This window comes from Anopheles arabiensis, chromosome 2, assembly GCF_016920715.1.
Source record: "Anopheles arabiensis isolate DONGOLA chromosome 2, AaraD3, whole genome shotgun sequence".
Lineage (NCBI taxonomy): Eukaryota > Metazoa > Arthropoda > Insecta > Diptera > Culicidae > Anopheles > Anopheles arabiensis.
Window position 1 is genome coordinate 101,140,696 of NC_053517.1, and position 22,791 is coordinate 101,163,486.

The following is a 22,791-nucleotide window of genomic DNA, read 5'->3' on the forward strand; positions in this document are numbered from 1 at the left end:
ATTTCGTAAAATAAGTAATTTTTAACGCATTCACGTTCCCCATACGCAAATAACATAGATATAATAATGATACAAATAATAAGAAAAGAAATAAAAAATTATTTGTTGACGTCCGTTCGCCATGACAGCGGCGAATTTCCGATGACACGCACACAGACGTATGCCAAATGCCATCCCACCACCACATGCATAGCAGACAGGTTTTCAGCAAGCGGCACCAGCACCAGCAGCAGCAGCAACGACGGCGACGACGGCGACCACCACCACGACGTTGCAAGCGAACCGTGAAGAAGAAAAGAAGCACACGCACAGACAAGAGAGTGTGGCACACAGAAGAGGCCGTGTCTCTCCGGTTGGTTCCTTCCTCGGTGTCTCGGTTTTTTGGGGGTTTTTTCAGTTGTTCCCTGCCCCGGGGGTGGATGGTGAAAATTCTTCTTCCCTTCTCAATTTCTCCCCAAGCTCGGAGGTCGGATCGGGCCACCAAACGCGGCGTAGATATCGTGCACCTCCAAAGGCTCTCTGTGTGTGTCGCATAGCCGGCACTTCGCAAAGGAACACATACCCCCGGCAGCGGTTGCTGTGTGGCGAGAGCGAGAAACACCACCACCACTACACTCAGTGGCCAAGGAACGACGATTAGGCACACTTTCCCAACAAAAAAAAACCGGTGATCCCCCCCTTCAAGAGTGTGTGACACTGAACGTGTGCGCTGGTGCACTAGGAACAAAAGTGAGGACGAAACGAAACGGAAGCGTCAAAACTGCACCGGAAAAAGGCGATTTCTTCCCCGCCCCCCTGTCCCGCACATTGGAAAGATAAGGGTTGCCATTTTTTTCTGTAAAGATTAGTCCGCCGTACAGCAACAATAGCAGCTGTGTGGTTAACCGTGGCGCAGGTGTGTGTACAACAGCCATACTAAGTCAGTGAAGTAGGCCTAGATTTAGATGCTCCGTGGTGCTTGAGAGCGTGCAGTGTGTGCGTGTGTGTGCGTGCGGTGGGAAAAGGACGCAACAGAGAAACGCACACACGCACAGCCCCCGATAGACCGACAGCAGACACACCACAGTGGTGGTGTACAGCATCAGCAGCAGCAGCGGCGTCGGCGGCGACAGCAGCAGCAGCAGCAGCGGCTTCCGGATCAGCAGCGCTCTCTTGTGTCGCGTGTACGCGTGGAGCGCGGTTGTGTGGTGCGTCGCCTTCCCGATCGAACGTGCTCCAGCAGCAGCAGCAGCAGCAGGGCCGTGTGCTCTCTCCAGTGTGTGTGGCCAACTTAGCAGCAGCTGTGATATATCTTCATCTCATCCCCCCTTTTCCGTGCGTGTCCTTGAGCAGCGGCCACCAACCTGGAGCAGTCACCGGAGCAGCAGCCGCTGCAGCAGGCCAAAACCATGTTCTACCCGCTGGTGAGTATAGTGGTTTTTAGGGGGAAGAGGGTCGGGAGGTCAGTGTGTGGATTCCTCGTGCTTTTTGGGGGAAACACGGTCGCCGTCGTCACATAGCAGCAAATTTGGCGTGGTGAAAACATAACCCCATTTTTTTTGTAACATCGCCTACTTATATGGAAGGCACGGCGTGCTGAGGTTTGGTCAATGGGTGGTGATGTTCATGGGAGACAGACAGAGAGGGGACGGAGGGGGTCCTCTTCTCCATGTTGCGTGTCGTCACTCATTCATCCGGTTCCGCCGTGCGTCGCGCGGTGCAGGAGAGTTTGTGTGTGTGTGTGTGTCCCACAATGTGAAGCGCTTTGCGATTTGAATTTTTCATTCGCTTTCGCTGTCCCCCGCACGCACCCCATTTGCATCTGTCTATAGCCTTTTGGCTCATGCACCACCCCGACCGACCGCGGTCACCTCCATCGCCGGGTGTGTGTGTGTGTTTGTGTGTGCGTGCCCTCGGTTTGGGACTGCTGCTGTCGCCGCCGGTCGCGATTACGACAGCAGACCAACCATCGGTATTCGGGCGCACGCGTGTGTATATGTGTGTGTGTGTGTGCGTGTACGGTCGACGTCGGGCCGGCAAACGACACTGCCACATAGAACCATGCTCCGGTATGCGTGTGTAGAGTCGCATAAAGTTGTGCACAGTTGCGGAAGCAAAAAAAAAAAACGCGGCGAGTGCACAGAAAATGTGGTTTCGCGAATTACAGTGCTGTAGGAGAAGAAATGGGACATCGAGGTATATTGAAAACATTCTACAAACTAAAACAGCCGCTGTGTGTTGTAATTCTTAATTATTAACAGCATATTTATTGTGGTGCACACTCCCCCACTGATTGCATTGCAGCGCATTAACGTCAGCGAATCCCGGCACTGTCGGGTGTCGCACTTGATGTGCACTGCACTGTAAATCGCGAACGACGTGCGAGCAACAGCGAGCAATTCCCCCCCATGCACACAGATACACACACACGCGCAGTAGATGACAGAAAAAATCCATCCACCCTTGCGCGAATTACGCTCTCGGTGTAAGAGTGTGTGCGGTGTGTGTGTGTGTGAGCCTACCTCCGTCTCTAGAGTGGTGCGTTGTGTGTGCTCCGTGTGCTGGGTGGAAAAAAATCGAAGCCTTCCCAACTTGCCATCGCCAAAATCATCAGCGCGTTGACCGTGTGGTGTGGTGTGGACTCCCGCAGCTCGTTGCGGACCAGCGGCTTCCGGCTTTGCGGGCTGGCGTTTCTCGGTGTGTGCCACAACCCTGCGGAAGGTTCCTCTGCGTTCCGATTCTCACCAACTTTGGGAGTTGATATTCACCCCCCCCCGCTCGCAAAATCCGTCAGTGCGCCCTTCATTACTAGGGACGACGGGGGAGGGCAGCAACAGTAGCAGCAGCAGCAGCATTGGTGGTGTAGTGCGGTGGTGCACACCGGGTACACGGCAACCCTCGGATTTCCAATCTTTTGTGCCCACTGGAGGAGAAGTAAGTCCTCCACCCCGCAGGCTGGGGTGATGTGCGGTGTGCAGTGTGAAGCTGTGGTGGCTACCGATCCCCCCCCCCTCCCTCCCCACCCACTCCCACGGAAACACGGACTCGTTTTTTGGCAGCAGTAGCTTTTTTTGTTCCGTTTTTGCTTTTTGCTTTCCTTTATTTTCTACGAGCCATTTTAGTTTTCTGCTGTCGGGGTTTCCTTTTTACATCCCCCGGTTGTATGTGTGTGTGTGCGCGCAAGGGAAGGAATGGACAACGGGAGAAGTGCGGTGCCGCGGTTCGCGAATTTTGGCAAATGTGATCGATTTCGGTGTGCTTGCTGCTCCACGGCCTGCTAGAGATCTTTTTTTTGCGAAAAGGAAGCAAAGAGGAACCGCGGATCGAGAGCAGAAAGAGCGAGAGAGTGAGAGAGTAAGAGCGATAGCCTGAGCGAGAGCCTGGATTTCGACGTTTGCCAAAATTCGCGAACCGACACACACACACACACACGCTCATCTCGCATGAAAAAATAATGGTGAATTGGGAAAGGGAAGTAAAGGTTACAGAAGGGGGGGGGGGGGGGATGTGAAGATTGATCTCCTCCCACCACCTAACGCTTTCCTTGGTGGTGGCGTTTTTTTTTTGTGTGTGGCAAATTTTGTGCAAAAGAAAAGGGTCAAACAAGTAGCATAGCAACAGTAATACCGAAAAAAAAACGCTCCAGAAAGGCATGGACAAGTAGAACAACACACTTTCGATGATATTTACAATCCGCCCTCTTCTAGGAAGTAAGAGATCGTGTTCTGTGGTAAAAGTAGGAAAACAAGAATGGAATCCGTTCAATTGCTATGTTTCTTCCACATTACAAGTCAATCAATTTTCAAATCTCAACCATAGATCCCTTGTGGTATACGCACGAACCGAAATGCGTCCCAAAACTCGTTTGCCGATGGCGGTCCTCAGTTGCGCCGGTTTGGTTAATTTTTGGACGATAAATTTATTATCATCTTCCCGTGGGTCTACGAGAGGGTTTCCTTTTTTTTCTATGGATGTGCTTCTATTGCATTCCAGTTACCCACGAACACAAATATAGTTGTGTTACTGTACGCCTTTTACCACCTTCACCACACTTGGGCTGGCTGGCTGGCAAGTGGTGGAGGTCCCGAGAAGCACATCTCGCGAGCGTCTCGTAGGTACAATGGCGAGAGCCACAAGTCATCCTTTTTTATATCTCGTCTCCCTTTTTGCCATTGCTTGGTGGCCGCCTCCCATCCCGATCCGACCGACCGACAGGCCACCGGACATGTTGACTCTTTACGGCCGGGTTCTAAATTGGTCGCTGTTGCCTCCTTCCCATCGATTCGTTCTTCTGCTTGCCTTCCATGCTTTCGCTTTCGTCACCCATTGCACCTTTCGCTGGATAATAATCGTTGCTTCCCTCTCAGCGAGACCCGTTTTTGTGCCCGTTGATCATTGCGGGAGTGCTGGAATCTTTCGAGGGTTCATTTTTCCCATTCCCTTTACCATCGCTGTACGTAAATATTATTTTAAGACAAGAACTTTTGAACTTGAATAAGTAAGAAAAAGACGGCTCACGTGTGTGTAACCCCGACCGCTCTTGTGCGGGTGTGCTTGGGTAAAGTGGCAGCTGATTTTTGTTATCAAACCGATTTACGGTTTATAAAATTCCTTAATTTTCGTTCTTTATTTCTTCTCACGCTCTGTCGATTCCTTTTTCTTATTTCCAGCAAACCCAATTCGATGATGGTGTGATAGAGCTAACACGGTCGGAAATGCTCCAGCAGGATCATCTGGTTGACAATAAGCATTTTGTCGTGTCGCTATCCCTGGGCAATACGCTTATCAATCTCAACAAAATCAAGTGTCCACAGTGCCGGAAGGTAAGCCTACTTTTGAACGATATTTCTAAGTTCTGAATTCACGACTCACGGCAAGCGCTGTCTCGAAACACACACTATCAGTGATGACAATTGCACACAGCATGGTCACAATTTGTACGTTGATGACTTGAGTTTGGTTCATTCTGAAGCGATAGTGTAGAGGAGTAGATGCGCATTTTATCCCTTTGAATCATGCATAGTTCAGAAATCTATCATTCCCGCGAGACTATTCCTTTCAAATGCTGCTAAAATGTTATGTATAGCATCTCCCAACGGGGTTTGAAATCCTTGAAATGATCATTACGACGATCTTCAAGATCATCATAGAACGAGCAGGCTTGGAATGGAATTGTTGGATTGTTGGTGGTTTGAAACCGACACAAACCTAGAAAACAAGTTTCCTTGCTGTGACGGCATTCGCTTCTCACTGATCCTGCTCTATTCCTTGCTGTCTCTTCGCTTGTTGAGTACCAGTAACCTTCTCCGATGTGTAGAGAAAGAAAAACACATCATACACACAAACGCACAGGAAAAGGGATTTTAAAAATAACAAAACCTGTTCTTCCGACCATCCACTCTGTTTGCTTTTACACGATCGTTCATCGGCGTTTCTTGTGCGTATTGCCATCTTCGTTTGGGGATTCGCTGTTACAAGAACCTTCGAAGCTGTGGAGCGTTTTCGATCGCTGCGCGATCCCAAGCAAAAGCCTAGCTTCGTTAATCCTTTATGTGTTCGATCCCATCTTCTTGAGGTTGAGGGTGGCGTATGTTATTTCCTGTTGCATTGTGTATGTGTTCGCCCTCATCACCCACACCAAAACTATGCTTTAATTGTGTGTGACGCATTTTTCTTTCCACTTTCATTTATTGATAGTTAATTAATACTACAACCATTTCCATTTTGCAGCGTTTCGATACGATGGAGGAAATGGAACAGCACCGGACGAAGCATTTGACGGAGAACAAGTTTAAGTGCGAAATATGCAGCAAAGAATTTCCCAGCCATAGTTCCATGTGGAAGCACACCAAGGCACACACGGGCGAACGTAAGTATGAAGTAGGAAGGTATTTGAATGTTTCTTCTCGGAATGTGAAGAAAACAAAAATCCCCCTTACAAACGATAGTAAATTAATGATATTTTTTTGCTTCCGATCGCGCAGGTCCTTTCGTTTGTCAGATTTGTAACAAAGGCTTCACCCAACTGGCCAACCTGCAACGACATGATCTCGTCCACAATGGTAAGCGATTTAGTAGGAATAGTAGGATTCGGTTCGCTCTCAACCCTCAACGTGTTCAGTACATTAGCATATGATGACAAATTATCACAGCACTTTCATACAACTTTGTGATGATCTGGTTTGGTTCATTCTGAAGCATTAATGTACTGAAGCTGCTGGTGGTTGTTCAATGTAGCAGCAAATGTATCGTCCACACATTAATATCCATTTTTTACCTTCACAGGACTAAAGCCGTTCAAGTGTCCCATCTGTGAAAAATGCTTTACCCAGCAAGCCAACATGCTGAAACATCAACTTCTGCATACCGGTAAGTTGAGCTTTGCGATATGATAAGATGGATGAATCAGTTGTAGAACAACTCTTGCGCGCGTGCTTGCGATTGATAACTGACCCTTTTGCAATTAGTTGCAGAATGATTTGTGTTTGTTCGTTTTTCGTTGTGGTTTTTGTACAGTCGTTGCCGCTAAGTTTTGCCAACTTTTAAGGGAAAAATGAAGAAAATTGTTAAAAATAATACCTTAGAGACCAAAATTGACATTTTATTGGCAAACATTGATGCAAACTGTGCTTAGTGTGCTTAATTAGTGCTTTAGAAATGAAAATTATCTGCAACGACTCTAATCGAGATGTATAGTACCAAAGCATTTTATAGCATATTAATGTACCTCATGGCCGGCTGGTCTCATGGTACAGTCGTCAACTCGAATGCGGCTTATTGACATACATACCAGTCATGAGTTCAAACCCCGTCTGAGAACGTCGCGCCATGTCATGTATGGTTGACTCTTTTCAAACACACTATCAAATGATGACAACCCTTCACAGCTTCATCATAATTAATCATTGATGACATATGTGTAATGTTTGGTTCATTCTGAAACGACAGCGTGCAAGAAAGAGAGTCATTGCGCATATTTTTTCCCCTTTAATGCACCATTAAAAAATGTAACTGTCGCGCGTGTGTTGTAAGTTGGCGGCCCCTGGCCTGTAATTGTTGCTAAAATGTTCTCTCTACCTATCAATTGCAGGTCTTAAGCCGTACAAATGTCCGGTGTGCGAGAAAGCGTTCTCGCAACATGCAAACATGGTCAAACATCAAATGCTTCATACAGGTTAGCCAATTGTTTTTCTACTTTTCTTTTTTCCTTTGCTAACATTGTTATCCCTCTCTTCTGTATCGGGTCCATGCGATTAAGTAACAAATCAGATTTTTATTTTTTTTTATTAAAGATAGTCCCTCTTAACGATTGATCGTAGTTTCGATGTTCTCTGAAGACTGATTTTGATTTTCATTTCAAACAATAGCTTATAAATACAGTTGATAATGACAGTTGATAATAATGATTTTAATTTTCTCTTTTTTTCATCTAAAAAATGGGTACAATTCAACAACTATTTGCTGCCGTTGGCTTGATGGCTGAATGTTCCGAACTGGCTGGCTGCAGGATTAAAGCCGTACAAGTGTCCCGTTTGCGAAAAGGCATTTACGCAACACGCCAACATGATTAAACATCAAATGTTACATACTGGTAAGTGTTGTTAATTGCATTATCAGTTCGGGTTTGGAAGTGGAAAATTTTATCCCTTTTTTGTATGCATCTGTAAGCACTATAGTGATGATATCTGTTCACAGCACGGTCACAATTTTCCATTGATGACTATTGACGTTTGGTTCATACTGAAGACATAGTGTGCCATTACAAAAAAGAGGGATAAAATGTTTCTAATCTTATCGAAAGATAGTAGACCGTGCAGACCTTTGTGCAGAATGTGCCACTAACTGTTTGCTTTGTACTGATTTTTATTTTTAGGTCTCAAGCCATACAAATGTCCTGTTTGTGATAAAGCCTTTACGCAGCAGGCCAACATGGTGAAACATCAAATGTTGCACACCGGTAAGTTTCCGCGCAAAAAAAAGAAATGAAAACCTTTAAATTTGTGCCGTTAAACTCATACCATCACTTGATAAGTTTGGTGTCCCCCCATCCCCTTTCTTTCCCCATCATATATGCTGCCTTGTCTATATTTTTGTTTTGTTTATTTTGTTTTTTTTTCTACATTTGTACTGCCCCAACTCTTTCTCTCTCTGTCTCAAATGAAGATCCGCAAAGTGTTGTGCGTGTCCCCCTTCTCCCCGAACTTCTTCTTTAGTACCATTGATTGTTTCCGTTTGCGTGTTTTTGCATTATTCTTTCCTTCCTTTTACATGAATTACTCATCACTGATCTCGTGGATATTTTCTCTTTTTTCTCTTTTCCGACCGCTTCGGCCGTATGTGCGCGCGCGCGTCTTCTCTTGCCCTCCGTCCGTCCTCTACGCCGACGCGGGTGATATACACGTGTGTGTTATCGCAATCAATGCGTTTGTGTGTGTGTGTGTATGAAAAAATGCATTGCGATATACATACGCCCTACGTATATGCGTGCAACAAAACAAAAAAAAAACACAAACCCTTCTACGGTTTATCATCCAACGCATATCATCACTCGATCGCACGCTCGCTCGCTCATGCTTTACGGGTTGCGCGCCACCCAAATCACCGCGTCGCGATCAACTGTCACCAAACCAATAGGCCTTAAACCGTACAAATGTTCCACCTGTGGCAAGGCGTTCGCCCAGCAGGCCAACATGGTCAAACACGAGATGCTTCATACCGGTAATTCCATAGAGTGTTTTTACATCGATACTATAATGAAGCAGGAAGACGATGATGATGACGATACGCGAGAGATCGAAAGTGATTCATCGTCTTAACAACAACCAACCACACCCCCTTCTATTATACACTAGCATTATTATACTGAGCATACATTTAACAAACATCACTGGTCACAACACTACATATTATTGAGTTGCGGTTTCTAGGTTTTCTTTTCAACACTTACTTGATATCACGCTACTACTGGTGGCTGGTGTGTGTGTGTGTGGTGCGTTAACGTACTTAGTGAGCGCCACCTTTACTAAATACGATATATAGAGCTAGCTTAGAGAAAGAAGGGATGATACACACTGTGCAAACTATTTATGCATATTTTCTTTTTATACGGTAGAATATTATTTTATCCATTTGTCAGATTATTTTCTCACTTTAAAGGGCGCAATGCTTTCCGGTTGGGCAAAGTCAGAATTCAGTTATTAGAAATGTAAATTGTTCTAACAGAAGAGAGAGACCCTTTCATAATTTCCACCAAGGAGAGAGAGCGCAAGAGATAGTATCAAAAGACAGTGTAGCAGGAGGAGAAAGAAATATTATAGAAAATATTTGATCTTTGTTTCCTCGGGCCAAGAATAATAAATAGTTGGTAAACGCGTTTAACAAAACACCCATACTCTGTTGCCTTTGCAAATGTTAAGCCAATATTGCATTTGTGTTTCCTCTTCCGTATCGTGTACGCGCTATATATTATACATTGTAGCCGCGCGTTGACTGCGAGTGCTCTGCGTTGAGAAAAAAGCTGCTATCAAAATTCGAACTCACAGCTCATCGGTAACTTTCCTTTCTGCAAACTGCTGGGGGCCGTGCGCTTTGCTGTCGCAGGCGGGGCCGGCCACCGTGGTGTGGACACATTTGTTCTGTTTTTATCTGCAAACTCAAGAAACCTTACCCGCTTTTATTTTACACCATCCCATCACCATCATTCATCCATTAAGTTATCTATTTTAAAATTAGCATTAACACGAAAACACACACACACACCCAACTATAGCTATCACCGGTTTTCCTTTTGTTTTGCAGGTATTAAACCGTACAAGTGTCCCACCTGTGACAAAGCATTTGCCCAGCAAGCGAACATGATGAAGCATCAAATGTTGCACACGGGTAAGTGGTTTTAAGAGCAAGGAAAGGGATTTCTCTCTCCTTTCCTGGCTAATGCCGTCCGTCTGCTAGGCTTGGCTTGGTTTTTTACTGTTGCCCCGTTCCTTATTCGATACATCATTTCCCTTTTCGCCCCCCAGGATTGAAGCCGTACAAGTGCGGCACGTGCGACAAAGCGTTTGCCCAGCAGGCCAATATGGTCAAGCATCAGATGCTGCATACCGGTAATGATCTGGATATTAATTGGAATGTTATTATCAAATTAAACCACATCCACTCCTCCCTTCCTTCCAACCGATTCCTTCCCCTTTTCTCCGTACGCATGATGATGCTGCACAATGAATAGTCACAATTATTGACTCCCGATTACCTAAAATTCCCCTTTTTAATCAAAATGTGTGTTTTATCAAACTCCTCCTGAGCTCCTTTCTCCCCAGATGTTGTAGGGTTACTACTGCAATTACCACTTCCATAGCTTATTATTTATTTCGAGCTCAAACGAAAGAGTGTCAAACAGCACAATTATCCATGGCAATGTCCTCGGGGTTAGCTTTGCTGTGTTTATTGTTTTTTTTAACTACTTCCAATTGGTTTTCTTTCTTTCCAATAGCAGTATGTACACCAATGCAATAATTTCCATCCCTCTTCCTTACCCTTTGCTTGTTGTTACGTGAATGGGTTTTCTTCATGCAATGCAAAAGAGTGCAAATCAATGATCAACACCTGCCCTCTCTCCTCCTTCTCTCGTCTCATTAGGTTTAAAACCGTACAAATGCAATACCTGTGGCAAGGCATTCGCCCAGCAGGCCAACATGGTCAAACACGAGATGCTTCATACCGGTAATACACACATTTTTTCATCTTATACTACCCCCACAACCACCCCTTTTTTTCTTCCTTTACATTCTCGTCCATATGCGCTGGTGCCGCCGGATTGCGTTTGCTTGCGCGCGCGCTGCCGTGTTGCTCTCTCTTTGCCAGCACTGCACAGCTCGCCCAAGCAAAAACACAACTTAGATGCGCAAGAAGAGTAGCGGCAGCAGCAGCAGCAGCTCCGTTTTTGTTTTGTTCCTGCCAAACCGTGTTTCAATTCCGTCTTAATATCCCTCTCTCCCCACTCCCGGTGTTGTTTTTGTCGTTGTTGTGATGTTTCATTTCCAATTTCTTTCTTCATTGTTCTTTCATTCTATGATCGACCGTGCCACGTGCGCGGATCCTTTTTGCTTCCGAAACGTAAACGAAAACAATCACTTCAACTGCGCTCGCGCTTCTAATGGCTGTGCGTGTGTGTGTGCCGTCCAGGAATAAAGCCATACAAATGCTCGGTTTGTGATAAAGCCTTTGCCCAGCAGGCCAACATGGTCAAACATCAGATGCTCCACAGCGGTAATACACATTCTCTCTCACTCTCTCGCTCTCTATTTGTTTTGTTTAGTTCGATTTCTAACAATTATTATTTCCCTTCCCTCATCCCCCTTATTTTTGTTATCTTATCATACGTGCTATGTATCACCCTCAATGCAAACCCCCTCCCCTCCCCCATTTTGTGTCCCACGGTGTGCACCACCATAACCCCAAATCCCACTTAGTGTGTCCTCTTCCTCGCCCTCGTCCTTTGTTTGTTATTCTTAATGTGTAGCATTTTACGTTGTTGTGGTGCTGTGCCGGTTGGTCCAATGCGTGCATTGCATGGATCAAAGGCATGGGGCACAGCTAGGAAAATAACTAATTCAACTATGAATGCAACTGATTGAGATCGTTTGTTTTAATTTGCTATTTTGTATTTCTCGGTCAATGTGGCGTGTATCTCGAATGGCACTTGTCTGCTCGCGGACGTTCGGCACAGGAATCAAACCATACAAATGTCCTACCTGCGACAAAGCATTTGCCCAGCAGGCGAACATGGTGAAGCATCAGATGCTCCATACGGGTAAAACCTTTATTCCCTCATTCTTTTTCATTACTCGCATCAGCGTAATATGTTGCATTTAGTTAGCTTAGCTTAGAGTAAAAACTAACAAAATAAACCAAAAGCGCCCTTTTCAGTATAATTGATTACTACAAGATTTCTAAGTCTTTTTCGAATGTAAACATTGTTATTCACCGCGTGAAAGATGTTAATGCACATCAATCTGATATTTCATTTCCATCATTATAAGTTTTAATTTCTTCAGCATGATTTTCAACACGACTCAAGCTGGATTGAGTTTGACAGTTCTTTGGGATGTGTTGAAAATCATGTGTAAAAGCTAAAATTTCAGTACAAGGTTTTCCAAGTCTCTTTCAAATGTAAACATTGTTATTCACCGCGTACAAAATGATATTCCACATAGATCTGACATTTCATTTCCATTATAATATTTTTTAAATCTATCAGCATGATTTTCAACACGATACAAGCTGGATTGAGTTTCACAGTTCTTTGTTATGTGTTGAAAATCATGTGTTGAAACTGAAATTTCATGTTAAAGCAAATTTGACCAGAGCTGTTGAAAAACATCTTACAGGCGGTGAATAATTGTGTGCACATTCTGTGACATGCACATTGTGTCATGCACACAAGTAACTTGCAAAACCCTGTAAAATTTCAATTCCTCCACATGATATTTAACACATCACAAAGAACTGACAAATTCAATCCAGCTTGAGACGGGTTGAAAATCAAGTGGAAGAACTGAAAAATCATTGTGATGCAACCACAACATTTGACAGCTGTTGAAAAACATCTCGCAAGCAATGAAAAATGTTGTCGACGTTGGAAATTAACTCGGAAACCCCTGTACCAGCGCAGTCTGTTTACATTTCACACGTTGTGTTACAATATTGAATACTTGGCCTTGCATCTACTATGAATTCAAATGCAATAACAATGGTTTTTCCCCTTTTGTTTCCTACCTCCCTCCCCGCAATTCAGGAGAGAAACCATTCAAATGCAAAAGCTGTGATAAGGCTTTCTCACAAAACGCCAATCTGAAAAAGCACGAAATGGTACATCTCGGCATACGGCCCCACACCTGCCCGCTGTGCACGAAGTCCTACTCGCAGTATTCGAACCTGAAGAAGCATTTGCTGAGCCACCAGAAGCAGGCGATCAAGCAGGAGCAACAGAACGGTCAGGTGATGGCGTAAGTGTTGTGCCGCTTCGGCTTTGTCCTTTAATAAATAGGCAAGATTGAAGCAATATGTCTCCGCTGTCTATCTCCCCAGTATCCTCTACAGCTGCCAGACGTGCAAGATGCAGTTTGAGGATATCATCGAGTTCGAGCGCCACACCAGACGGTGCGGCATCAGCACCGTGCAGCAGCACAGCGTGAAGCTGGAAAACATCAAGAGCGAGGTGGATATCGATGGCAGCTCCAACTCGGGCATGCAGCAGCAGCAACAGCAGCAGCAACAGCAGCAGCACATTATTACCACCTCCAATGCCACGAATGGCAACGGGATCAGCGTCAGCCAGTCGCAACCGCCGACCCCGATGCACATTCCGTCGGCCATCCTTACCTCCGTCATCTCGTCGTCGGTCGGCTCGAACGTGACCGCGCACAATCTGGTGTCGGCCCACTCGCACCACGGCGGCCATGTGACGACCAACGGGGGCCTCCTGTCCGGCGGCATTCCCACCGGCCATCCGCACGCCCAGCAGCAGCACACCCCACCCGGTGTGGGCGGGCTTCCCCAGCAGCATCCTTCCGCTCACGCTCAACAGCAGCAGCAGCAGCAGCAACAACAAGCCCATCAGCAGCAGCAGCAAGCTCATCAACAGCAGCAACAGCAGCAGCAACTGTCACCGCTCAGCAGCCACCAGCAGCATCTGGTGCTGCAGCAGCAGCACAACCTGCCCATCCATCTGCAGCAGCAGCTGTCCCACCATCTGATCAGCAGCCATCTGCCCCACCCGCAGGACCATGGCGGTGCGGGCGGTGGGGGCGGCGGCGACCTGCACCATCAGGTGAACTTTCACCATCCGCACATCTCCCACCTGCCGAACATATCGCACAAGATCCTGTCGCCGCTGTTCCACATTCCGCCGTTCAACAACAACCACAGCACATAATGGAGCGCTTGCAAGGGACCGGCGCTGCGGCCGCCGCCGGGCACGGTTGTCGTCGATCCGGCGGCAATCGGTCCGGCGCCGGCCGGCGTGGTGTCCCTTCTGCCGAATGCGGCGGCCTGCCTTCCATCCACCTCCGCCTCCTCCCCGATGGTGCTGCCGTTCGTCGTGAAGGCGGAAAAGCCGGACGAGGAAATTGGGGGTGGTGTGTAGGAGCGGATGGAGGAACTGTGTACCCGTGGGTAAGTAGTCGGTCACGGTGCACTTCCCCAAACACCACTGTCTGTGTGTGTGTGTGTGAGAGAGAGAGAGTGTAGGGGGTAAAAGGGATGGAACAGAAAGCAACAAAACAACACCCAGTCAGGAACATGGGACGCGAACTCTCAGTCACCTACACACACACGCGCGAGAAGAGCAAAAGGGGATGAGCAGCAAAATGGCAGTTTTCATGTGGAGAGCGGGACTCGATGCGAACGAACACGGTTCTCTTAAATACTCAGGAGGAAATTAAGGAGGGACAATCTGTAAAAAAAAAAAAACACACACACACACATGGCGGTAAAAAAGCAATGCAAATGAAGGTGCAGGACAGTGCTTCGCCTCCTCCCTCTCATACTTTCCAAAACTCCCATATTCTGTGGGGGTTTTATTTTCGCGGTGGAACATCGGTTAATGTGCTGTTTTCCTTTTTTTTAATATTTTTATAACATCGTTAGGAATTAGCACACACACACACACACACAAACACAGCAAGATTACCATATTGTTCTTGGTAATGATTTTAAGAAGCGATTGTTTGCGGACAAACGATATATCCTTTTTAGTAAGGGCGACGTTATAGTGTTAGGAAGTGTGGGTGTGTGTGTGTGTGTTAGAGAGGTGCAATTAAGAGGTGAAGAATGAAGTCCAGCAGCAGCTACACCCTCATTTAGAGAGAGAGAAAGAATGTGCTTTTGTGAAATGTATATGCATAGTATGCGCACAGTCATCCCATGGAACTACACACACACACACACACACACACATACAGATATATATTAGAGCTAACGTGTACTTGTAAAGTTATATCTTACACCGTTGTGTGTGTGTACCTAGCAACGTGTGTACCAGGTTCAAATGTCGAAAATGTGTATATTTTTAAACATGCTTTATGTAAAACAAACAAACAAACAAACACAGCAGGGACATGTGTTGTGGGGGGCAGTGCGTGCAGCAGCAGCGCGCTTATCCTTTATCTCTCTGCGCTAACGTGCGCCGTAAAGACACACAGACAGACAGACACACTTTGAGTGAAGGACAGAGTGAAAGGACTGTGAAATGGCATTGGCACATGATGTAGATTGTAGGTTTTTGTTTTACGCCATTAGACGCGCGTGTAACAACAGTGATAAAAGAAACAAATGTGGCGGACAGGAAATGTGAGGAGACGTGTATGTATTATTGCAAACAAACAAACAAAAAAACGCAAAGACTGCACACAAGCATGAGGAGGGAAGGAGGAGGACAGGAAAGTGGGGAGCATTACACTGAGAGAGAGAGAGAGAGAGAGAGAAACAGGGAAAAAAGAGACGAAACATTAAAGGGAAATAGTGTGATAGAACTGTCAACGGTTCGAGTCCACGGGCGGGCCGGTATGGAGAGAGAGTGAGTACGGGAAGCAGGCAATGGGGAGACAGCTCGGCAGCGAGATCCGGTGGGTGTGGTTTGTGTGTGTGTGCCACAGTTAAATTTTAAACCATTATTGTTTGCCTTTTTCGTTCTCGTTGTAAGGCATCGTTTCTATCCCTGAGGGCGAATGTGCCCTGTGTTGTGTGGTTTTTTGGGTTGAATTTTCATTTGGATTGTGAAGAGCGGGCAGGGTGTCACCACAGGCAAAGCAAAACTATGGGCAGAAAAGAAGTGTATAGGTCGCGAAGCAAACCGTTGTGATATATATTACCATATTAAATGTGAAAACAGAGATGTGTTTTACCACCTTTCCTTTTTATAGAAGAAGAGAGCTCGCTCGGTCTGGCCTGTCGCCTCCCCAGTCTCCTGTTTGTGTTTGTATACTACCGGTCAACCAGTTACGCTACCTTACCTTTACCAACCCCTCTATATCCCCTGATTTCGATTGTCGATTCGTTTAGGAGCCCGGGAGCACACGGACAGTGTGGTGGGGATTGAATTTTTTTGTTAAATATCCATCAGTTATGTATGGTATGAAGAGCGTAATATGAGGAAAATGCGTACAGGAGACACTACTACTACTAGCTCGAAAAGGAAGACTTAATACAAGAAAGTGATGTGTGATAACAAATATTTGGCTAAGGAAGGGCAAAATTTCATTTTAGGTTCGATAGGCGAGCAGCGGCAGATTCGAGGATCGTGTGGAGAGAATGCCAATTTAGTAAGCTTTTTAAAATCGAAAGAGAAGGAAGGAGGGACATTAACACTAGCCTAGCGTTTATGTTTAGAAGGGGAGGAATATGCTTTTTGCCATGTGCTTTCTCATGCTTATTTCTCATATTATTTTTTTTGAAGGGGGAGCAGTTTCGTGTTGCCAGAAGAGAGATACATAGAGAGAGAGAGCGCGATACATTTAATGCCTTGTTTTTTTTATTATCATCATCCTCGCCGCGTTAGAAAAGGCTAAACGCGTGTCCTCAACGATCATTCTAGTCTCTGCTCATTGGAACAAGGAACACACACACACAATGTTTGCGATTTCCTTGTACTTTTTTTTTAGTACGACAACAACACCTTTTCTCTTATACTGGGTCATGCTTTCGTTTCGAGACTGCATTGCAGCGTGGTGTGTGTGCGTGGTAGAACCGAGACACTCACTGCATAGGATCATCGTGGTGTGTTCTAAAATAATTAGTCGTTAGTATAGAGAGAGAAACACACCTCCTCAGCCGAGGCAAAGTGTAAACAAGCAGATCAAGCACGTCCGTAGGGGTGATAGAACTGTATGTGTGTGTTTAGTAAACCCTTAAAACACAGTGCGCAATCTTGCATAAACACACACACACATACACACTTACATTACAAACACGTGAACATGATTAGTAGTATACTGTATAATTAGTGGAAGAAACCTCACTCAGGAGAGCGACACAAGTTTGATTTTTTTGTACGGGAAGGAAGGGTAGCTCACTTTCCAATAAGAAAACCTGTGGCGCCGTAAAGCAAAGCGTTAAGAATGATTAAAAATATCCCCAATGAAGGAGGGGGAGGGGGGGGGGAATGCAATAGAATGTAGAATATATAGTGCGTTGGCAGCATTTCAACAGCGGCTTTCGGCATGATGGGAGTGTTCGCAGTGGTGATCGTGATCGCACACATCACTACATGATCCTCAGTTGCTCTCAGCGATCAAATTGCTTGGTGCAGGCGTGTGTGTGTGTGTTTTGTCCATTTTAGTACCGGGGGTGGCTGTGTGTGTGTGTGTGGCTTCCGTTTATTTTTTGTAATTATGTTTCTTGTTTCTTCTTGTTGCTGCGCGATCTACTTGATCTACACTTGTCGCATGTCTTCCAATAGATTCCGATCGTATGATCCTTTTCTTATACACACACACACACACACACACACACACACACACACACACACACACACACACACACACACACACACACACACACACACACACATACACACACACAACTTGGGACTGTGATATTCGAATGGAAATCTCCAATGTTATGCCACACGACGCCAACTTGCGAGGGAGAGACATACCATCGAGGCTTTTTTTGATAACCTTCGTTTGCCTTCTATCACATTCTTTTTGGTCCAGTACCCTCCAAGATTCTGGGGGAACATTACTTCAGCAGTATGAAATACTGAACTCTCTATTGTGTCTTAATTTTCTCAACTGCAAACGTCTTGCAACGGGCTTGCATTTGAACGGTTTTTTTTTTAAATTGCAACACACACACACATGCACATCCATCCCTCTATTCATATTTGTGTTATACCAGAGGGAGAGGGGATGTATGGGACATTGGAACAAAGTTCTTAAGCACTGGAAACGATTTTTGCAAACTACTACAAACACAAAAAGCCGAGGGCGCGCACTGCTGCAACTGCTGCAACTGCACATACTACACACTGCACTGCAGGGCAGCTAAAATGTAAAAAAACGCATAATGCTTGAATGGTGTCATAAAGAAGTCGCATTAGATCTCGCCCATCACACTATGGGTCCGCTAAGCACTGTCAATAGTTGTTGGGAGCGGGACAGTAACGGGCGGGGGATCGTTTTGAGTGTGCCGTACTTTCGACGCAACTAAAAACCTCATTAAAATGTGTAAAGCATTGGAAAAGCCAATGGTGTGGTGTGTATTTTTATGCGTGGTGCGAACTCTAAGAATGAGGACGAGAATAGTATGGGAAGAAGAGAGAGAGAGAGAGAGAGAGAGAGAGAGAGAGAGAGAGAGAGAGAGAGAGAGAGAGAGAGAGAGAGAGAGAGAGAGGTGTTATTTGTTTAAATCATTCGAAGAAGATCATACAACCGGTTTTAAGGAAACGCACACACACACACACACATTCCTCACACCATTTATAGAAGGTAAAATTGCTGTTGTGTTTAGTAGCTGTTAGAAAGTACCCAACAAAATGCAACAACAAGAAACACACACACACGACGTAGCAGGAGAGTAGCGCGCGAGAGTAGAGAGGAGCGTCATGGAAGGTACATCTTAATCAAAAGTAGTTTTTAACAAGAGAGAAAGGAACGACAAAAAGAAAGCTCGCAAAACATTATTATGATCTTCAAAATTATGCCCGTGTGTGTGTGTTTGTAGATATTCAAAACACAGACACTGCGCTACCGGAGGAGGAGCCCATTGAGAAAGATAGTAGATTGCTTGCTTGCTCTCTTCCTCACCAAACAACTGGTTGTAGATGCTTAACCTCCACCCTCTCCTTCCCCTGCATATAGCCCCCTCCCTTTAGAAGGGTATTTGTAGAAAAATAAAATGCAAGCTATAGCCAACACACACACACACACACACACACACACACACACACACACACACACACACACACACACACACACACACACACACACACACACACACACACAAACACACACACACACACACACACACACACACACACAAGCAAACATTATTAAAAGTAGGTTGAAAAATAGCGCAAAACAAAGCATCTGAAAAAATGACAAAAAAGAAGAAAAAAAAAACATAAATCAGTCTTATAGAAGAAGGATATGGATAAGAAGCAAACACAGGTCGTGTAATACACAATAGAAAGCTCTGTTCAAAACAGAGTGTTAGCCAGAGGCCAGAAAACAAAAAGAAAACACTTTAAACAAATCTAATTCATAAGGAAAGAGAGAGAGAGAGAGAGAAAACCATTAGCAATGATACAGAAAAGAGAGAAGGAGAAAAAAGGAACGTTTTTAAAACAATAATAATGTAAAACAACAAGCAAACAAACATACACACGCAAACATAGAAAAAGAAAGTAGAAATGATGTGTTACACAAAGCAGAAAATAAGAATCATTACATTGCAAATAGAAGAAGCAAACAAAAAGAAAGCAAAAAAACAAAAAACAAAAGTAGATACAAACCAGTAGTGTAAAACAAAACAAACAAAAAGAGAGCGTAAACGCGCAGTATACACGTGAGAAATTAGATGAAGAAAAAAAGAAGCAAAATCCCAAGCACACACACACCCAGACACACCGCCTACTACAACACAACCTACAAACAGCGCGGATTGGTTAAAAAGGGGGAGAGATTGAGTTTTTAAGCAAAAGAAGAAACAAAGTGTGCGTGTTGTTGCTCCCCCCCCCCCTTTGAAGTACTAGAAGAAGGACGTTGTGTCAAAGAAGGAGTGTGCGGGAGCGTGTGATGACAGAGTGAGGTCAGTTTGTGGCTTGCGCCACGGAGGAAAAGAAGCAGCTAATAAAGGAAGGTGATAATATGTCCGTAAGACAGACGAGAACGCAGGGAACCGCAACTGGAGTGTGTTTTAAAAAAGCATCAAAACCCATTGTACAGAGAGAGAGAGAGAGCGTGAGAGAGAAAGAGAGAGAGAGAGAGAGAAAGAGAGAGAAAGAGAGAGAGAGAAAGAGAGAGAAAGAGGAGACAGAGAGAGAGAGAGTGAGAGAGACAAAGAAAGAAAGAGAAAGAGAAAGAGAAAGGACGCGCGCAGATTAAGAGGCCAACACGGGAGGACGATTGTTACGATTATTGCAGGGAGGAGAAAGGAGGGTGGCACAATGTTATATAGAGGTGTGAATGAGAAGACGAATTAACATGAAAAAAGTTACTAAAGTGAAAGCGAAACGCACACACACACACACTTACACAGCGGTAGCTGAAGAAGGATGTGAAAGTGATGAACGAAGGAAGCAAGGAAAACAACCGCAGAAGCGCGCAAATGTGTGTTTTGTAATGATTTTCTTAAGAGCCGCGTGTTCTTGTTGTTACAACTGTGCCTGTTTTTTGTCCTATACCCCCCCCCCTCCGCCCCATCCTCGCGCTCCTCTTAATTCCCCCACTCACCCATCCACCTTCAATGTGGTTGTGTGTGCGTGCGGTTAGTTACGGTTAAGTTTGTGACTTATTAACTACTACTATTATCCTTATTGGAGGACTTTTGTGCGCCGAGAGAGATAGAAAGAGAGAGAGAGAGAAAGGGAGAGCTGGTTCCAAGTTGTTGCATGAGTCATCGTTTCGTTTAATGATTTATAATTGCGATAAGGAATGTTAGGAACACAAGTCCCACGGTGTGTGTGGTAGAGGGAGAAAAAAAGAGAGAGAGAGTAAGAGAGAAAGCTATGTTATCCCCTCCCGCTCTCTTGTGTTTAAAGGCACACAGTTGTATCATTCAATTAGTAGTGACTCTTCCCTCTTGTTCCCGTGTTCTTGTTTGATGTATTTCATTGGAAGAAGAATCATTCGTACAGACACGGTGGTTTTGCACTCCCTCCGTCTTCGTCTCTCGCCTATCATATGTTTATGAGAATCAAAAAATAATTAAAAAAAAACATGATTTCGATCCCGTTTAACGTTGACGAAAACTGACACAGAAGAAAAGGCGCCCGCAGCAAAACAGATTTCAGTGAACGTGTGTGCGTGCGTTTTTTCTTTCTTTTCTTTTCAATTGCGCGGGGGAGACAGTGAGAGAGAGAGAGAGAGTGAAAGTGAGGGCTGTAACACAAACGAAATGATAACACTATTGCTATTACTATTTGTTTTAGTACGCTAAAAGAGCTGTGTGTGTGCGTGTGAGTGGGGATAAGAAGAGAGAGGAGGAGCCACGTGGCGGTTGAACAGCGGCGCACCTTCCTATTACTACTATTATTATTACGATTATTATGAGTTAGCAGTTACACACACATTTATGAGATGATTTTTTTTTGTATAAAGACACAACAACACAACAACCCAATCAGTAAAATAAAAAGAAAACAATATCTAATTGGTGTGCAACGCTGGTTTAAGAAAAGAGAAAGAGAGAGATTGAAAAGAAACGCTCGAAGAGAGAGAGAGAGAGCGCGGTGCATGTGTTGTAATGTGGAGAAAAGGAATGTACTATGTTTTCCGAAACCCACTTTAACCCGTTAAAATCCTTTTCACAAGCCCGTTCCGGCATCTCCAGCATCTTGGCACTATTATCTGGCAGCATCTGGCAGCACCATCGAGAGAAAGCCCGAAAGTTCGGAATGACCGATGACCCCGAGCGACTAAAAACCCCCAAAGGGTATGCTTGAAAGTGAAGACGGAAGGGAAATGTCGCTACTTCGATGCATTTACTTGACCCGGTGGATCGATGCAACCAGGCCAAAAACAGTGAAACATAGTACCTGGGAAACGTGGAAACAAACAACACACATCAGGGAGCAGAACTCGCATCCACTGGTTTTGTAGCGGAAGGCAATGATGACAAAACGCAATGCGCAATCATTTTAGGCGGAATTTCGATAGGACACCCAAGTCCGGGAACCGGCGTTCACACGACGCGTCCGGGCCTGCCCACGCCCGATTCTATCTTCACCATTAACATGAAAGGGACAGGGCTTTTACCATGACCGTACCCGAAAGGTTCACTCATCAGGATCTAAAGGCGAGGACAAGGCAAAAGAGACACAGAAAAGTTTGCTCACGGCCAGTGGTGGATTTAACGGTGCGCGGACAATGTAGGGGTCCCGTGTATATAGAACCAGCATATAGAACAGTGTGTACAGTAGTCTCAGCAAGAGTTTCGCTTAGGGGCCCCCAACACCCTAAATCCGCCACCGCTCACGGCTACCCAAGTCCCATGCGTTGTCCCAATCAGAATCCAAATCGAATCGCAATCCCAATCCCAATCAGAATCCTAATCGAATCCCAATTCCAATCAGAATCCAAAACGAATTCCAAACGAATCCCAATCCCATTCGGGATCCCAATCGAATCGCAAACGAATTTCCAATCCCAATCGATTCGCAATCAAATCCCAATCGCAAAGGAATCTTTTAGGGATTCAAATCCTACAAACGGGATCCGATCTGATCGAATCTTTTTAGGGATTGAATCTTCGAATCTTCCGAATCCTGAATCTCCCAACACTAGTACGTACACATGTTTAACGAACAAAACTATTCGGTTCAGCTCGTTAAACGTCGGGGGTGGACGCCGGAACGCAAAGGATTAGACTTTTGTACATGATTTTGTATCACGACTTCGGCTGTTTTGGACCTCACGTGTGAACGCTTTTTTTTTTAAACAATCGGGTTAGTTTATTTTAGTAAAGTTACAATATTTACATATTCCCCAACCCTCTTCCTGCCCCTTCCCCTGTGCCCCACGAGGGGTCTAGGGGGAGGGGATGTTATAGCTCTTAGGAGCGCATCCTTAATCCTCCGTGGTCTCGCTGGTAATT

At 45.2% G+C, this 22,791-nt stretch overlaps 1 protein-coding gene across 8 annotated transcripts; it reads left to right on the top strand.

Moving 5' to 3' along the window:
* The first annotated feature begins 242 nt into the window (after positions 1 to 242).
* LOC120896167 (zinc finger protein 260-like) lies at positions 243 to 21,348 on the top strand. 8 transcript variants are annotated; one of them, XM_040300103.1, is made up of 17 exons: positions 245 to 1,403; positions 4,650 to 4,802; positions 5,710 to 5,848; positions 5,964 to 6,041; positions 6,265 to 6,348; positions 7,070 to 7,153; positions 7,487 to 7,570; positions 7,853 to 7,936; positions 8,614 to 8,697; positions 9,778 to 9,861; positions 9,999 to 10,082; positions 10,615 to 10,698; positions 11,161 to 11,244; positions 11,705 to 11,788; positions 12,773 to 12,983; positions 13,066 to 18,369; positions 20,681 to 21,348. In XM_040300103.1, the coding sequence occupies exons 1-16, from the start codon at positions 1,389 to 1,391 to the stop codon at positions 13,910 to 13,912; spliced, it is 2,283 nt and encodes a 760-aa protein (XP_040156037.1). In that variant the 5' UTR covers positions 245 to 1,388; the 3' UTR covers positions 13,913 to 18,369; positions 20,681 to 21,348. The 8 variants fall into 8 exon arrangements, with proteins under 8 accessions (XP_040156042.1, XP_040156037.1, XP_040156040.1 ...); XM_040300104.1 differs by lacking the exons at positions 245 to 1,403; positions 20,681 to 21,348 and adding an exon at positions 2,436 to 2,913 and having other exon boundaries at positions 13,066 to 16,567; XM_040300108.1 differs by lacking the exons at positions 7,070 to 7,153; positions 20,681 to 21,348 and having other exon boundaries at positions 243 to 1,403; positions 13,066 to 16,567.
* The last annotated feature ends 1,443 nt before the right edge of the window (positions 21,349 to 22,791 follow it).